This window comes from Heloderma suspectum, chromosome 5, assembly GCF_057233095.1.
Source record: "Heloderma suspectum isolate Gila_16-S chromosome 5, 16-S_ref, whole genome shotgun sequence".
NCBI classification, from domain to species: Eukaryota; Metazoa; Chordata; class Lepidosauria; order Squamata; family Helodermatidae; genus Heloderma; species Heloderma suspectum.
This window is the reverse complement of record NC_139462.1, coordinates 33,347,613-33,366,730: the sequence shown is the minus strand read 5'-3', so window position 1 is coordinate 33,366,730 and position 19,118 is coordinate 33,347,613. Positions and strand designations below refer to the sequence as shown.

General features: G+C 40.3%; 1 protein-coding gene across 1 annotated transcript in view; it reads left to right on the top strand.

Annotated features, from left to right (window-relative positions):
* The window catches only part of PPP3CA (protein phosphatase 3 catalytic subunit alpha), a 271,308-nt gene that overhangs the window by 167,250 nt on the left and 84,940 nt on the right, over positions 1 to 19,118 (top strand). The window contains exon 4 of the mRNA XM_084855718.1: positions 16,996 to 17,107. Coding sequence (XP_084711844.1) covers positions 16,996 to 17,107 — 112 coding nt within the window. The remainder of the gene's footprint in view (positions 1 to 16,995; positions 17,108 to 19,118) is intronic.

The following is a 19,118-nucleotide window of genomic DNA, read 5'->3' as shown; positions in this document are numbered from 1 at the left end:
AGCAAAAGGGGGTGTTCCCGGATGAGGGGCGGAAGTGCCAGTATGACACTTCCTATGCCTCATCTGCTTCCCCCACTCCAAGGTCCCACGGCTAGACAGCCGAAATTGGCTGTCTAGCCGCAAATGCAGGGTCCCCTCCTTTCCGCAAATGCAGAAGATCCCCTCCGCGCTCCGCCCACCTTTCATTGGATAGGCAGTCGCCTCCAACTTTGGAGGCAGCTGCCTATAGGATTGCTCCCTTAATATTTTAACTGTTTTTATGTATTTTATTGCTGTGAGCCACCTTGGGAGGGCTTCTGCCCAGAAAGGTGGCCAAGAACATTTTTAAATAAATAAATACATACATACATACATAATCATAATAAAAAAACATTTAAAGTTTATAATTAAAAAAACACAGAGACACTAAGCACCCTCTAATTTGGAAGAGCAACATCTTACTGAGCAACTAGATTGAATACTGAATGCACATTATCTTCCGATAAAAGGAGCTAGATACTCTTAAAAAAAACCCAACACATAATATAAGCTGACAGTTTAGGAAAGTATTTTGAATGGTTTCTTGCTGCAGCTTTGGCGGTTTTCTGAATGCCCCTTTAAATGGCTCAGTAGCAAAGTTAATCTTTGGCAGCAAGCATGATCTACCATAAGCACCAAATCCACTGAGAGAAGAGAGAAGGTAGATCGCACCAGTTTGACATCATTTAGGAAGAGATTAGAAGAAGCTTTTATTAAAAGGTGTCCTTTTATCCCAACAAGAAACAATAAATTGTCTTTTGAGTGCAAGAAGTCAGACTGAATTATTTTAAACTGTCACTTCTGGGAAAATAGATGATAAAATTGCAAACTTTATTACAGAATTAAAAATGTTTGATCCTTTATGTCTTCTGTAGCATTAATTGTTACTGTGCTTACAGTTAATTATACAGCTTCTTATTTGTACTGAATGTAGATAATATTGACAATCAGAATAAATGTAGTGTTCCTATTAGCCAAGATGTACATTTATCCATGGGGAGAGAGGAGGAATTACTGACTAATAAGTCATGTTCTAGACTTGTTAAGGACCTTTATATCATGTTGGGTTTTTTTGGAAATTAATGTCCCTTTGCAGTCTTAAGCACAGTGGTACCAAGGTCGTACCATATTTCCTGAAGGATTGTTCACCAGGATCCAGTCCTATTCAACAATTTTGATAACAGCTTCATCAAAGAAATAAAGTGTGTTCAGTTAAGGGAATTTGCAGCTGACACAAAAGTGGGATCGGATTAGGGATTGAAATTGTCTCGACAAAATAGAGAACTGAGTTGAATTAAATTTAACAGAGATAAATGCAAAAGATTGATGATGATGATGATGATAGATAGATAGATAGATAGATAGATGAAACTAACAATATGGAGAATAATTTGCTATGCAATAGCATTGCTTGACATTGACAGAATGGTGGATAACAAACTAGATATCAGTGAGTATTAAGTTAATATGGCAAGGAAGCAAATCGGATGTGATTTCAAAGTCAAAGACTTTCACACATTAAAAAAAAAAATTGTGGTGAACTTCCATAAAGTTGGAAGGGGCTATATATGATCATCGGGAGAAAGCAGATCTACCTAGAGTCATTTAAGCACTAGTCACTTCTATACTAGACTGTAATGCTCTCTGTGTAGGGCTGCCTTTGAAGACAGTCCAGAATATTCAGCTGGTGCAGAAAACAGCAGAATGGTTTGCATATACCAGTGTGGTATAGTGGTGTGAGTGTTGGACTGGGAGCTGGGAGATCCAGGTTCTAGTTCCCACTTGGCCATGGACGCTCACTGGGTGACTTTGGGCCAGTCACAGACTCTTAGCCCAACCTACCTTACAGGGTTGTTGTTGTGAGGATAAAATGGAGAGGAGGATAATGTAAGCTGCCTTAGGTTTCTTGTAAGAGGAAAAAAGGCAGGATATAAATGCAATAAATAATAATAATTTAAAAATACATAATACATATAACACCAATTCTGCATCAGCTACATTGGCTGTTTTTTCACTTCCAAGCTCAATTCAAATGCTAGTCTTAGCATTAATGCCCTTAACAATTTGAGACCAAAGTATTTGAAGGATTGCAAATACCCTAATGAACCTATCCAATCCCTGTTATCATCCTCAGAGGCCATGGTTTCTGGCCCACTATTAAGAACCATCAAGTTGGCAGGTTGCAGTAACAGGGCTTTCTCAGTGGTGGCCCACATTTATTTATTTATTTATTAAATTTCTATACTGCCCAATAGCCAAAGCTCTCCATTGTTGGAATGAAAGTTTTAAGTGGGACCTAAAGACTTTTCTTTGCCTCTGAGTGATTTTGTTGTTAGCCTTAATCTGTTTTATTTTACTTCTGGGTATTATATCTTAGTGCATTATGTACTTTTTTAGTTGTTGTTGTTGTTGTTGGTAATTTACTATACTGTGTCATTCAATTTTATTGTATCCCACCTTTGCAGGGCTTCCTCTGAAAGGTGATTTACAAATACTTCTAAATAAAATAAATTTATGTCAACTGAATTTTAGTAGGATTTTCTGAGATTTAACCCATATCTGAGAGATTTATTACCTAGTTTTAATTACCTCCAAGAAAGGAGATTCCACAACTTTCCCAGCTAATATGGTGCATTGTGCAACCCTTCTAAGAGATGGCAGGTCCTGACACCTATTGCAGTGTAAAGGCACACCATGAATGGCACCGAATGGACAGCGATATTCACTGTCCCCAACTGTTCTCACAGCAGGAAGCCAAACATACAAACTGCACAGCCTATGCTGGTCCTGCAGCCCTGTGACAAAACAAGCGACTAACCTGGACTCTCCTCATTCTTTCCCACATGACCCTAGAAAACGTTCTGTGTCCCAGAATGCATTGCTTAGTGTAGTCTAATACCTGCTACACCTACCAGTGATTCATTCAGTTTACAAATCTCCAATTTTGAGACTGGGTATAAACTGCAGACCTCATCGCCACAACATCTGGCCAGATTTTGGACTTTTCTATTTTTTCCTCCCCACACCCTGCTTTTTGTTCCACTTAACCTGATGAAGAGGTTAAAGCTTGCACACTTTTGTGGCATTTTGGTTGGTACTAATAAAGGTATTGCACAACCATGGATCGGGGGGTGGGTTGTCCTCATGGACCAGCATAGCTGTTTGTTTTTGCTTTTTTTAAACTCCTTAGCCTGTTTTTCTCATGCTCAGTACGAAACATGCTTACTCAGAATGAAGTGTGCATAAAACTGCAAAATTAGTTAAGCTTGTACGTTTCCTTTCCCTTTCCTCAGATGCCAGGCATTCCAAACCTTCTACCTTGTGCTCCTGATTTGATTCAGCATTCTAACAATTCTAAATAGAGGAACAATATTAACATACCTTTGTGCAGTCTTGCATATTATGCTATTGTCAATCCAACTTGCTCTTTTTCTTTTCCTCAACAGCTTCAAATTGCTGAGCCATTCAAATCATTTCCCGCTATAATGCTTGGGTCTTATTGCATTTTGGGTCTAGTTTTCTTTCTTTCATACCAGATAGAAGAAAAACTCATTGTCCACATTTGTTCTTCTTGGCCTTGTTGAATTTCACATTGTTACCGTCTAGTACCACTGTTTAAATCTGTTCTACATTTTAATTTTATCCCTGCTGTGAAGGGAAGATGCAGAATCTATTGTGGGTCCAAATTTAGTTTCAGGGCTTGGACTTAAAGCTCTTTCCAACTCTTTTGATTCTGTGTTTCTGTGCTGGGTGGAATTATCCTTGTATATAGGCTGCAAATAATTTGTTTCAAGTTGAAAGGTGCTGCTGCGCATGAAGGAACTATTTTTACGAGCAAGAACTGGAAAATATACTAAGTGGGCAGAAGACATTTAATAATGCATTGGAAAGGATAATAAAGTGTTTAAAACTTCAATTGAATGCACATAGAAAAAATGAATAGATGCTATACAGCACAATAAAATCTCCAGACTTTAAAAAAAAAATCATAATTTTAAATTAAAATAGTTTCCAGGAAACTGGATGGTGGCTTTGTTTGTTCTGCTTTGTTTAAATTAAAATAGTTTCCTTTCCCGGAAACTGGATGGTGGCTTTGTTTGTTCTGCTTTGTTTTGCAGATCTTTGCTGTTTCATGATTAGGACTTCTTTCTTTTTATTTATACCTCCTGTGCGCAGGTTGTAAGAGGGAAGTTAGGTAATATGACACACTTGATTAAGTGTAGCATACAAATTAGAAGAATGACGAAATGAGGGCTGTTCTCTTGAAGCACTTCCTCTTTGTGCCAGTACTGCCCTGTGTAAATTGTGGCCCATAATACGTAGTATGGCACTTTGGGATGTTTCAAAGTGCTTCAAATGCGTTATATATGACAGCCCTGTAAGATGAATGAGTAGCATTACCCTCATACTGCAGATATAGATCGGGGTGGAACAGCTTTCCTCAGGCCACATGAAGAGTTAATGGCAAGAAACTGAACTGGAGGACTTCCTGATTTGTAGCTCACTAGCCACATATTGTGGCATGTTGGGATGTTGCCAAAGCTATGTTTTTGCAATCTCAGGCAAGCAGAAAAAGCGGGGGGATGGGGTATTTATCAAGGTCTTCATAGGTGGTTGTATGATTGGGAGGTCTGCATTTATTTATTTATTTATTTATTTATTTAATGTATTTATTACATTTTACTGCCCGTAGCCAAAGCTCTCTGGGCAATTCACAATTAAAACCATAAATACAATTTAACAAGACACAATATAAAACTTCTAAAAGTTTAAAAAGTACCATGTAAAACCAGAGTAAAACCCAGCAGCAGTCACAGCCCAAGGAAAGCCTGTGGGAAAGCCTGTGTTTTCAGGAGGCGGTTAAAAGATGTTACATTTTCTGCCTCCAGAACTGCATGGGGAGGGGGGTGTCATTTGTCTTGGTGGGTCACGAGTTGTGCAAGCCTATAGCAGATAGTACCTAACTTCAATGACAATGAGACCTTCCTTGTGTTAAGAGCTGTACAAAACAAGATTTCAGAATCCAGCATTTGTCTAGGAAATAATCAGAAGCTAACTTAGTTTGCTATGCAAAGTAAGCAGAACCTTTAATCCCCTATGTTGTTATGGAATGTTTTGCAGGAAATGGTAAATTGTGATTTTAATATGTGGGAACTCATTCACATGGTGACATGTATTTATGAAAACTACCCCAGGTGAGGAGGCCAGGACAGTGTCCCCTTCTCGCCTTCTGCTAGTCAGTAAGTTAGGTTTCAGGGAAACAAACCCAATCAAGAAAAGAAAACAGCTGTGAAGTAGAAAACTACCAGGGCTCTGGGGGCCAGCCTGTCTAGTGCACAGAGTGTCACATGTACAGCTATTTGCCTACTGGGCAGAAGTCATGGGTGTGTGGTCTGTACAACCGTCTCCAGGTTCACAGGGAACAAGTTCATTCCATTTACGTCATGGTAGCTTGAGAAGTTGAGAGAGGTTGGTGGGTGAGGCCTTGAAGGATGGGATATCAGCATCCCACTCCCAAGATAACCACTCCTCTGCTGGCACAGAGAATGAGGGTCTTGGGGAAGGAGGGTGACACTCTGAAGATATCTGTTCATCCCTTGGCAGATGAATAGATATCCCCTTGCATTGTTGGAGGGGTGGGGCTCATGGTGATGGATGATGCAATCATTATAGACGTAGACAACTAGGTTTGTGATGGGCATGTAGACTGCATGGTGACTTTGGCCAGCCTGGTGTGAAGGCTGCAGATAGCATGCATCTTCTAGTGCTGGCATGGAGTCAGCAGTTGTAATCAGTGTTAATAAAAATCAGTGATTTTTTAAACTAAATTTTTAAAAATCAAATTTTGACATTTAAATTGGATTTTTTAGATTTAAATCGAAGGTTGAGATTTTCTTAAAGCAATTAGTAAAAAAAAAAAAATAGCCTAGGTCAGAGATATCATCATGAATACTAATTATACAACTTCTAATTATATTCTATGAATATGTTAACAGCAGTTTATGGAGATGGGAGATAACCTGATCAGTCCTAGTCTGCACTGCAGGTAGTGCACAGAAGTGCATGCTCTCTTTCTCTCTCTTTCTCTCTTTCTTTCACAAAACACATGTGCTTGTTTTTTTAATGTTGTTGTTTGTTGAAAAAGAAACCTAACCAGAAGAATAAACAATCTTATTAGTACAATTTAAAAGCTACAGGGTGGGGTGGGGGGCTTTCTTAGCAGTGGTGTCCAGTTGTTGAATTCCCTCTCCAAAGAGGTATGCCTGATGCCAATACTTCATCGTTTAAACACCAGTCAAAAACATTTCTTATTTACCGAGACATTTATCCTATGCAAATCTCAGTCTGTTTTTAAGGATCTGATCTGCAACTATAATCATTGTTATTTTGTTTTATGATTGTGCTGATCATATGTAGTACACCACAGGGAAATCCAAAAAGGATGAAAGGTGGTATATAAATGTTTTAATAAATAATATGTAACTTGCACTTCTGGATAGTTTTGAGGATCAAGCTTTGTCTTTTCCATCAACTGCATTTGCTTTTTGTAATAAGTAGAGCTTTTATTTTTGATGAGATTACTTTTGTCACCATTAGATTCCAACTTTTAGAACCTGCTGAGGATTTGTGTCTTGTTTTGGTCAAGTGCATAAGAAGAGCCCTGCTGGATCACAATGAAGTTGTATCTAGTCCAGCATCCTGTTTCCCAGGGTTGCCAACCAGATGCCTGTGGGAAGCCCACAAGTAGGGCACACACATCCTCCTATTCCCCCTTTGTACCAGTTCATTGCACAATTAGGAAAATGCATAGGATAAATTGGAGACTTTTGAAAAATGGGAAAAACGGAATAATATTTGGTAGGAGGGAAAGAATCTAGGATGGAAGCCAACCATGAAGTATTTTTGAAGCCCATAAACTTGCAGTTCAGCTTTTTCCTTAGTCATCCAAAACCTTGAGGCTTGAAATGCCAGCTGGGAGCTACAGTGTTTTCACAGAGTTTCCCGCCATAGATTCCCCTGTACTGGAAGTCTTGCGAAACAGTCTGATGTTCAGAAATTTCCAGGCTGACCTCCAGGCAAAAATCCTTCCAGAGTAGTCTCTTGAATTTTATTTGATGATTCGTTCTTTGTAAGAAGTACCAGCAGTAATTTGAAGTGTTTGTATAGGTTAGTAAATACAGGCTTTGTTCTGTAAGCATTTCCCGGCTGTCACTGAGAAATCCCCCCTCCCCCAGCCAAGACTGAGCCCCTCTCTATTGGTCCAAGTCCACTTCAAGTGTGTTAAAGAGAAACAGAAATCCCACAGCCCAGCATTCTGTTCCATTTGTGCCTTGACGTGCTCTAGGTTGAAATGCTGGTTATTATGAGTCAGACAATGTCCTGGGATTTGGGGAAAGAGACAGAAATGTCAAACTTTCAAAACTGTTCATGATAAGTGGTAGAATATCTGGTAGAATATATGCATAACCAGAGTGGAAGTACGTTAATAATCTGCACCCTGTCAGTGAGTGGTGCAGCAGTGATTGATATACAGATATATAGGTATACACACACACACACACACACGCATGCACGTAAACACATTTCTCAAATCAATGCTAATTTCCCTAAATTCTTGTTAGCAATTACTAAGGGAGCTGTTTCCCCACAATCTGTATTAACTTCCTCAGTGCTTTGATGACAAAATAAGTAATCATCAGCTTTCCCATTAGCTTGAGCTCAGTAATCTCTCTCCCAGGGAACTGCTTCAGTCTCATAATATTTTAGAGATGGTTGATATGTGCCTGGGTAAAAGGCGTAAATCTGTTGCAGTCTCCCTTTAATTTCAAAGAGGCTTGGGTAGAAACCCCATTCAAGGTCTTAAAAATTGATAAAAGCTGCACAAGTGTCTGTTGGATTGCAGCTTTAGTCTGTACCTGAGAGGCTGCCTTTTCCCATTTGGCCATCCTGGTCTCTATGGTCTGAAGAGGAAGCCCTACAGCAGCCTGCTGAGGTTCACTTGGTCATGGTGTGAAGGAGGGCCTTCTCCATTGTGACCCCCACCTCGTGGAACACTCTTCCTATCAAGATCAGGCGGGTTCTTAGTATTTCTGCCCACAACTAAAAAGCATATTGCCCAGGCATTTTCACAGCCGCTGGCATTTCCGTTTATCTTTGGTTATTGTAATACAATATTTTATTTTATTATTGTTTTGTTGATTTTTATTATATTTAATCATGATTTTACTTTGTGAACCGGTTTGGGATTTGTTTTTTTTTAAAGAAATGTATCGAATTTTCTGAAATAAATAAATAATGTTTATTTTTATTTGTGCCCCATCAAAAATGGCACCCAAGATTGCTACGAAATATGCTTTCAGCACAAATAAATAACAAAGTTTCTGTAATTGCCTGAGGAAAGCAACTAGAGCCTTTAGATTTAAAACTGTCTTTTTTGGCATTCTGTTTGTAAATTTGTTTGCGGGGCCATAACACTGTTGAGCATTGAGATATCAGAATGAAATTTGGTAAACTGATCCAGGACTCAGTTCTAAGTTTCAAGATTAGATATTGCCTCAAGCTCCACAACCATTTTCAAAGGAGCCCGGGAAGTTACCACAGATAACAAAATGTGTTACTTCCCTTGAAGACAGTGATAACAATAGGTCTGCACATTCAAGTTAAAACTGAGTTTCATGTTCAAACACAGGCAAAGCTCCTGCACCCATTTTCAAGAGATTCAGGAGCTATTGGCTTCAGTATCCAAATTCTTTTGCAAGGTTAGGTATTTAACCAGACAGCGCTTATTTTTTGTGAACTGGCCAAATACCTTTTTAAAATTTATTTCTTTGATTAAAATGTCTACCATGGAAGATACATGAATGGCTTTTTCCAAGGGTCTCTATTACTAAATGCCAGCTCTTTGTGGCCCTGTGTCGATGTAATATTGCCATCGGAAGGGGATTCAATGCATGCCCTCCCTTCCTCCTTCCCTCCCATGCAAATTCCTTCTTCCATTTGTCAGCATTAGCAGTACTGTAGATTAACTAACTAGTTAACACTAAGATCACTGTTAATTACTAAGATTACAATCCTGGTTTCATAGCTCATTACATCCTCCTATTTTCTTAACCATGTTAAAGAGAGTGGCTGCAGTGCACCTTCACCACACCATGTATGTGAGCAATCAATAGTAATATACTAACTGTTAAGGTCATCAAATTTAAAAATTGAAGGCAACTGTCACGGTTAAAAACATGAAGGCAAAAATAATATAAAACTTCCTATGAAATATGCAGTAAAAGGTGGCTGAGGGATTCTTTTGCTATAATGTTAGGGTGAATCAGAAAGGCAGTCTCAGTTCCATACCTAATCTCATTGCAATGAAATTAAACTGGCTATATTAAGAAAAGAATAATCAGTTATCACATCAGGTAAGGGTAATGGGTAGTCCTAAAATTCTATGGTAGTTGCTGGTGAGTAGTTAGGAACAACAATATTTCAACTATGGATATTTTGCATAGTGTCATCTTAATAAATTGGTAGTGTGTGCTTTAGTAATTAAGCCGAGATGTGATGAATGAGCCCTGCAGATGTCAAAACAAAACAGTAGTATAGTTGGGGAATATTCAACAGACAGTACAATAAACTTTTGCGTTGTTAATGTGATTCAAAAGGAAATACTTTGGGCAGGGGTGGGTAACTACTGTGTAGGTCCTAGATATTTGATCATTTAACAACCCTACAGTTCCCTTTTTCATTTAAAATGTTCTACTTGCATAAATTCTGAATGCTCGCACTTAATGTGTATACTCCCATATGCTGCTTGTGCTTAACATGTACAATCCCATATGCTAAAGAAATAAATTAACAAGTTCTTTTGAAACTTCACCCCCCTCCCCCAATTACATGATACTAGTTGTACCTGTACTGCCCTTGAGCTTACTTAACATCCACCCATTGGATGTAACTTTGGAATAGGGCCAATCCAAGGCATATAGGCATGATTTGAGTGACTTTTGCCCCAATTTGGAGGGCGTAATGATCATGTGTGTGGATTGGGTCCACACGTTGAATTCTGTGGGTTGTATCCAATCTCAGGCCTACTTGAAGTAGATCCATTGAAATGAATGGGACTAACACTGGATACAACCCATTATGCATAGCTCCTATTTCAACACATTACACATAGTTCCTGTTTCAATGTTATGTCCATCTTCTGGGTTCAGGGAAAACCCAGAGGTGGAACAGACACGTCCAGTGTGATTTGGGTAGATGTGACCCAACTCTCCCACTGCATGTGTGCTGTATACACTAGAAATGCTGTGTGAATCAGCCCCATTGTAAATTTCTGGTTCTTCCAGATAGCCCAGAAATAATGAGATAAGACAATTGCTTATTGGAAGAGATAGCACACAAGCCCCCGCCCCCCTCTCCTTTATGCTGCCTGATATGGTTCAGAGGATAGCTTTGATGTGTGCCACTTTCTTCTTTCCATTCCTCAAACTGTTCCAGATGGTATGAAGAGCAGAGTGGAAAGGGTGCATTCTGAAAATTGGGAGACTGAATTAGGCCTCAGTGATATCACTTAATGACTTGCAGTAAGGTAAAAGTAGGGGTGGGTGAACCCCCATCCCCCACACTCTCCCCACATGCCGCTCACTGGACCCCCCACCACTTACCCGACCCTGTTCAACCATTTACACCTGTAATTTTGCATAAATTGCGCTGTTTACGGCTGCCATTTTTCAAAAATCTTGATTTACATAAGTAGATTTCCTGCGATTTCTACACAAAATGGCAATTGTGGGTAAGTGGGGGGGGGTGTCCCTGAACTTGTCTGAGTCAGTGCTGCGACCAGGGGTCCAAGCTGGCAAGAACTGTCCAACTCAAGCTCCTACCGGATATCCTCCAACATCCCTAGGTAGAAGACAAGTGAAGAACTTGGTGATGGGTAACTATGGGTTGGATCCAGACTTAGTCATAGTTTGAGTGAACTTGTTGAAATTATTAGTCCTTAGTAATGTATGTTCCACTGATTTCAATGGGTATACTCTAAATCTGGATCCAGCTCTGTGTCATCCGTCTAAATAATTGCATGTAAGAATGACACTATAGTTGTAAAGGTCACAATTTAATGACTGAAGATTTCATCATAAAATATATTTCACGTTCTCCATAGGTCTTTAATTGAAAGAACACAAAACACTTTAATTAAGCCTTAGAACATCTTTGTGTGGTAAATCAATATTATGACTTGAAATTTGTCACATAGATTAACTGAGATACAAAAAAGAGTGGGAATCTGAGGTCACTCAATTACTTGGTGGCAACCCCACCCAAAAACAAGAAAAACAACCAGATGGAAATCTTTTCACTGTTGTAGGCTCTAACAGTAAAGAAGAAAACATCCTCAGAAGAATGTTAAAGAAATTATTTAACACCTTAATGAGAAGCCACAGCGAATAGGCACAATAATACAGAGAAGGAAATTTGAATGAAACAAAAGGCAGAGCTACATGTTTCAAAGAGTCAGGGCTGCCAACAAAAATGTCAAGCTCTTCCCTCTGCTACAGAACATCTAATTCAACTTACTCCATATCCTGTCATCATTTATGTGTTTGCCAGGCCTTCCAGTTGCACCCAATGATGCAGAGATGTGGCAGGGAAATGCACATTGTGATGTTGTTGAGGTATGGATAAGTTGAACTAGACCAGCCTTCCCCAACCTGGTGCCTTCCAGATGTGCTGAACTGCAACTTTTACATCATTTCCACATTTGGAAGGCACCAGGTTGGGGAAGGATGAGCTAGACATGTCGAAAGGGGAAGGGGCTTAGGCCAGCAATACAATATTGCTAAAATTTTGGTAAATGTCAAGTCGTTCTGCCTCAAGACCATCTGAGCAAGTGAGAAAGTTCTCACAGGCCTGAGACTAATGATTATATTCCTGTATTTAAAAAATAATAATTGAAACTTCTTTTGTTTACTGAAAACTGAAGACTCGTAAATAGAGGAGGGACAGTAGCAGATTTCAGTGGTGCAAAGCCTGTGACTCATTATGTGGTGACAAGCTTACACTGATCACAAGAAATGAGAAAAAGAATCATTGCCCATCAGCTTAGGAGAGATAGAATTGGTTTCTTTATATGGTGCGATCATAAATTGCTGTGTAACAAAAGGCACCCGTACACTCTGCAGATTGTTTCCCTTATGTGCTCAAAGTTATGACTGTCTTCTTTGAGAAATTCACTGAAGTTACCACAGAAGCGATGCAACTGTAGTGCTGCCAGCTAGGATCCTTTGCTCTCCCCCCCCACCCCCAACATATTTGGTAGAATATTGGACATATCCATTTGGGGGCTGCTGAGCGTGCTTAGTCCTCGTAGAGCTGTGTTTGGGGTCTCATCCCCTTGGGTTTTGTTCACAAAAGATTTTTAGAACAGTCCATATCACCCCTACCTTTTGGTCTAACCAATGCACCCAAATAGGAAGGCTGGGGTACAGAAATGAGCTTGCACATCCACAAGGAACTGACTGAACTGACTTGCACTTCTTCAGAACAATGACCATGAAAGTATTCAGGGTCCCTAATATACTCCATCATCACCACCACACCAGGCAGTTGGATTGAAATGCCCATACCTACACCTGAACAGAAGTTACTTATTGTTACCTAATAATGTCTAGAACAGCCGTCCCTAACCTAGTCCTCTCTAGATGATTTGGACTTCAACTCCCATTATTTTGTACTATTTGCCATTCTAGCTGGGGCTGATGGGAGTTGTAGGCCAAAATGTCTGGAGGACACCAAGCTTTGGAAGGCTGGTCTAGCATGTTGCCCTTGACTCCACCTTAGATTCCTGGGAGCTCCTTATATGGCCCTGGATAGCAACAGCCTTCTTAAGCTGTTTTCCTTTTGGGGACAACTTCCTTTGAAGACCACTTTTTTGCCATATGCAAGTATACCACTGCTGGGGATTAGTGCCCACATACTCTTATCACAGGGGTGGGCAGAAAGTCAATTTCCAGATGTTTTTGACTTAAGCTCCCAGCTTTCCTAACCATTGGCCATGCTTGCAGAGGCTTCTGGGAGTTGAAGTCCCAAACATCTGTAGATCTGCCTTCTGCCCACCCCTGTTCTACCATGTTAAAAGCACATATTTCGTCTATCCTCCCATTTATGTCTGCTTCACATCTGCAGCAGTGATCAAGCTTGCTGAGGTTGTCATGCGTGTGCCTAATAACAAGCTTTTCTAGAATTAAGCTTCCCTCCAGTTCAAAGATAGAAGGTAATTCCACAGAGCACCAGTGTTTTGCCTTCTAGTGTTTTTGTTCTTCCTAAATTATTTATTAAATACTAAGTTTCTAGGTGTTTCTGTTACCTATGGAAATGTCCGATCCATCTTCTGAATTTTGCAAAGTACTGGAAGGAGTGCTGTAGGTTAATATGCTAGTTTTTGTTAACGAGCATCCCATGTATGAACTAAAGCCCCTGGGAAACTTTTGTCCTCGTTTTTTAAAAGTGTCTAAAGAAGAGGTGACTTGGCAAGAAGAGTAGCTAGTCATGAGGCGGCTTAAAAGAGAGCAACTTCAAAAGTTACGTTTTTCTTTCCCTCTTCTCTAGTTCAAATGCCTCTCTCTCTCTCTGTTTAAGCCTCATTTAATTTTGTAGGATTTACATAGGGAATATGGTCCATCCTTACCTCGCAGACATGAGCGTGTATACACACACACACACACAAGTTAAGGAAGTGAACTGGCCTTAAGTCTTTAACAAGCATGGACAAAAACTCTTTGATCTTCTCCAACATCAAGTAAGATGAAACAAAGACAGATAATTCAAAAAGCATCACAGATTCTCATTATAGGCCCATATAGGCAGGCAGATCAAAGGGATCATTTGTTAGATTTTGAGGTACTGGAGTGTGAGCCTGGAGGCCCATGAAAGACAGTGAGAAATAAGTCACTGCCTTCCATGCAGCCAGAAAATACAAGGATGAAGGGAAATATTCCTGCCTTCTGCTTTCTTGAATAATGAAGATATTTGTAAAACTGCTATGATTGGCATTGACGATGAGTTATCTTCCCCTTAGCAACTGCATGTGCCTCCTCAGGGAGACCAAGCTCATATTTGAAAATCAGCTGTGCTATCTGCAGTTGACAACAAATGATAATTTAGTGTTATGTTTGAACCTGTGCCAGCTTAAGAACGTAAGAAGATCCATGCTAGATCAGACCAAGGGTCCATCTAGTCTAGCATTCTGTTCACACAGTTGCCTACCAGCTGTCGACCAGGAACCCAGAAGCAGGGCATGAGAGCAACAGCACTCTCCCACACATGTTCCCCAGCAACTGGTGTACTGGAGGTTGCACATAGCCACCAAGACTAGTAGCCATGGATAGCCTTTTCCTCCAGGAATTTGTCCAACCTCCTTTTAAATACATCCAAATTGGTGGCCATCACTACATCCTGTGGTAGTGAAATCCATAGTTAAACTATGCACTGAGTGAAGAAGTACTTTTATCTGTCCTGAATCTCCCACCAGCCAGCTTCATAGGATGACCCCAGGTTCTAGTATTTTGAGAGAGGGAGAAAAATGTCTCCCTATCCACAGTCTCTACACCATGCATAATTTTGTAGACCTCTATCGTGTCTCCTCTCACCCTCCTTTATTCCAAGCTAAACAATCCCAGCTGTTGTAACCTTCTCTCATAGGAGAAATGTTCCAGACCCTTGATCATTTTAGGGTGCAATCCTATGGCCACTGGTCACTGATCAGTGACTAGACAGCCATAGGATAGGTCGGTTCCCGGGAACCAACCTCCCCCCCCCCCCGTGCTGCTTCATAGGCAGCGTGGAATGCCCCTGTGCTCCACACTCAGAAGAGGAGCGCGGAGCGGAGAAAATGGGGTATTCCTGGGGGCGTGCCATTGTCTGAAATCAGCTGTACAGCTACAACTGCAGCGTGGCTGAAGCGCAGCTAAGAAGATCCCCTCCACGCTGCACCTGCCCTGCATTGGATAAGCAGTTGCCTCCGTGCTCAAATAGTATTGTGCCCTTAGTTGCCCTTGTCTGCACTTTTTCCAGCTCTGTAATATCTTTTTTACATATGGTGACCAGAACTGTACACAGTATTCCAAGTGTGGCCGCACCATAGATTTGTATAGGGGCAGCATGATATTGGCAGTTTTATTCTCAGTCCCTTCTCTAATTATGCCTAACATGGAGTTTGCCTTTTTTACAGCAGCTGCACACTGGGTTGACATCTTCATTGAGCTGTCCACCACAACCCAAAGATCTCTTTCCTGATCAGTCACCATCAAGCTATCCTTGAAGTTTTTTGCCCCAACGTGCATCACTTTACACTTGCTTACATTGAACCGCATTTGCCATTTAGATGTCCATTCTCCCAGTATGGAGAGATCCTTTTGGAGCTCTTCACAATCCCTTTTTGTTTTAACAACCCTAAATAATGTGGTGTTATTACAAACCATAGTTTATGTAGGGTTCTCAAACTGTTTGTAATCCACAGTTTGACCTGAAGCTGCTGCATCATGGAGAGGAGCAGTGCCAGCCCTGGGTTTTTGAGGGTGCTTGGGCAGAACATCCTTAGTGTTCACATCACCATTGTCACTAGCTGCCATTGGTCCTCATCCTCTTTCTCATCACTGCGAATACTGGATTGCTTGACATGCAGAGAGTCAGTGAGAAGGTAGGCAGTGGGATCTACTGCTCCTCCTTCTCACCACCATTGTTGTCTGGGTTACAGCAAGAGGCAGGTGACGAAGCAGGTTGCAGTGGTGAAGAGGAGTAGCAAGTCCAGGGGGCTCTTGTCAGTGGGTCCTTGCTAGGGTGTTGACCGTGCCTACCTTAACACTGGCCCTGGAGATGGGAATGAATTTATGAAGCTGAGTAGATGGAAAATGAAAGCAGACAAAGAGCTCTAAACCATGGTTTGCCAGTCATACATCTCGAAGGTCAAATCATGTTATTTGGTTCTTAACTATGGGTAGGAAGAATATCTGAAGGAGCATCTTCTTCCATATCAACCTGCCAATGCATTAAGATAATCACTTCAAGTCCTTCTCTGGACTCCTTCTATAAGAGAAGAACATCATGTATAAAAGAGAGGGCCTTCTCTATAGTGGTGCTCCAATTTTGGAATGCCCTGTGATGGGAGGTTTGCTTGGTGCCAATACTGTACTCTTTTCACTATCAGGTTAAAACCTTTTTATTTGCACAGGCATTTTAAAACATAGGGTTTTTCTGTTTTTTCCATTCAAATTAATATCTTTTTAGCTGCTTTACATAGTTTTATGCCTCTCAATTTGATGTTCAGATTTTAGGGTTGTTTTTATTGTATTGTGTTTAAGTCATTTTATGTACACCACCCGGAAATCCTTTGTGGGATGAAGGCACGTTTTATAATTTTTTGAAATAAAAATAAATAAATACATAATTAGCTGAAACAATGGTTTGGTCTGATGTTGGTATTGAGCCCGGCTCTTCAGTAGATCTCTTATGGATTTTATGTAGTATAACAGCTGTTTTCTTTCTTCACATATCTTCACAAACTAATTTGCTTTTATGAAGAGCTAATGAAGTACTCTATTTTATGCGGAAATGCTGATGACTATATGATGCATTTTTCTAGCTAGTGAGTGTTACCCATTACAGCCAGATGGATTCTTTTGTCTTGATATAGCATTGAAGAGTTTTGGGGGGACATAGGGAAAAGACTGGGAACAAAATGTGTGGAAACAAATGTTACTTGTCAGTCATTAGGAAATATGATAAACATTCACAATTACTTGTTGAATTAAGGTTACTGCAAAGCATACAAAACAAACTGCGTGTAAAATATCTTGAAATCTAGGTAAGCCTCTGAATAAACAGGTTTGATTAATTGGAAAATAATTCATGTACGTTGTCTTTTGTAAAGCAGAGTGGAATGTTCATCCTTGGTCACCTTTCTGCTTTTTTTCTTCTTTGCAGTGTGTGCTGTATTTGTGGGCCTTGAAAATTCTTTATCCCAAAACACTGTTTTTACTGCGTGGGAATCATGAATGTAGACATTTAACAGAGTATTTCACATTTAAACAAGAATGTAAGTATGAGTCAAAATTACCTGTTTTGCTTATGTTCCTTTTGGAGGATTAACACAAGTAAACCAAAAGCATTTTTAAAGGGAAATTATATTCACAGCTAGCAACAACATGAAGAAAACAAATTCCTCTCTTTAACCTTGGAATCATGACAAGCTTGATGGAGTTTACCTTGCCTGTATGTAGTTCTCTGGATTCAGGTCCATAATAAGAACTTCTGCTCTTCTGTGTTTGTTCCAAACCCTTGTATTGTTTCAATAGAGTGATCGTAAAAGCCCCCCTAACCTCCACACTAGGGTCCTGATCCAGATTGCCCCCTGCGGCTACTCTAGAGTAAAAATAGGGGGAGGCATAGCTGCTAGATAGAAATGTACAGTATAGTCCGTTTGGCCCTTGTTCCCAACAGGACAGCACTTACGTCCCATTTAAGAGCTTTGCTGCAGATTATGTGTAGCTGGCAAGTGGCTCTAGAGCCCAGGGGAAATCAGCAGGCATTAAGACTTATGGGAAGCTAATAGAACAAGATGTCCTACAGGAATGAGAAGCAGAAACTTGGGCATGGACAAAGGCTGAGTTCTGGAGGCAGCTTCACTGACATCTATAGAGAAAAGCTAAGGGGCTGCTGTCATGAGAACTTATAAGTATGCAGGGGATGACTTTGTCCTCTCCACTCCTGAGATGTAATTGCTCCCTGGGATCCAGGGCAGGGACGAGTGCGTCCTGAACACCAGTGGCTGTCTTGCTCCTTTTTGCTCCTGCTGCATTCAGTCACTCCCACGTTTGTGCCTAACCACTTCCTATCGCTTTTCTTCTTGCCTGCTGCCTCCTGCCACTGCCCCTTGGCCTTGGTAGCTGCATCAAAATCCTCTTGTGGACACATTTGGGAAACGATGACCTACAGAGCTATGTATGATGACATTTCCTTTGCAGAGCCAAGGTTGCAAAGGCTGTGAAATTACTTGAATGCTTCATAGTTTACTGCAATTTTAATATGCATATTAGTAAATTAACATTTCAGATTAGTTGAACAATCTCATTAATTTCATAATGATGTTTCTGCAAATAATTAATACAATGAAGGTTTCTATCCTGACGTACCCTTTGATAGGGCAGGAATATGCATGATAAAATATACAAAGAAATGGAAGCTTTTGAGAAGGAACTGTTAAGATGATTACAGAAATGTTAGCAGAACTTTAATGGTAGGTGTGTGTGTTTATATGTGATTTTAAAGGTTGATTTGCACCCATGAAATTTATTATTATTATTATTATTAATAATAATTAAATTTCTATAGCGCCCCATAGCCGAAGCTGTCTGGGTGGTGTACAAAGGTTAAAATATTAAAAATACAATATGCAAAATTTAAAAATATAAGAGACACACCTACCAATAGTATACACAAAGACAATTTATATCTAAAAACAACTTTGAGCAGTCAGGCACACCATAGAACAAATCCAGGATTGATTAAAACTCATCACATCCTGGCAAATGCCTGGGAGAAGACAAATTCTCTTCTAAAGCGAAGGCTAAAGCGGAGAACGAGGTGAGGTTAGCGAGGGATGCTAAAAACAACAAAAAGGCTTTCTTCAGCTACGTGCATAGTAAAAGGCAGAGGAAAGAAATGGTTGTTCAGCTATTAAATAAGGATGGCAAAATGATAACAGATGACAAAGAAAAGGCAGAGGTGCTCAATTCCTACTTTGGCTCAGTCTTCTCCCAAAAGAGGGTCTATGACCCCCCTGGCAAAGGCGAAGTACAGGCTGAAGGGGCAGGATTGCAGCTTGAGATCGACAGGCATATGGTCAAGGAACACCTCATTACTTTGAATGAGTTCAAATCTCCAGGGCCAGATGAACTGCATCCTAGAGTAATAAAGGAACTGGCAGAAGAACTCTCAGAACCGCTGTCTATTCTCTTTGAGAAATCATGGAGGACCGGGGAAGTGCCAGATGACTGGAGGAGGGCTAACGTTGTCCCTATCTTCAAAAAGGGTAAAAAGGAGGAACC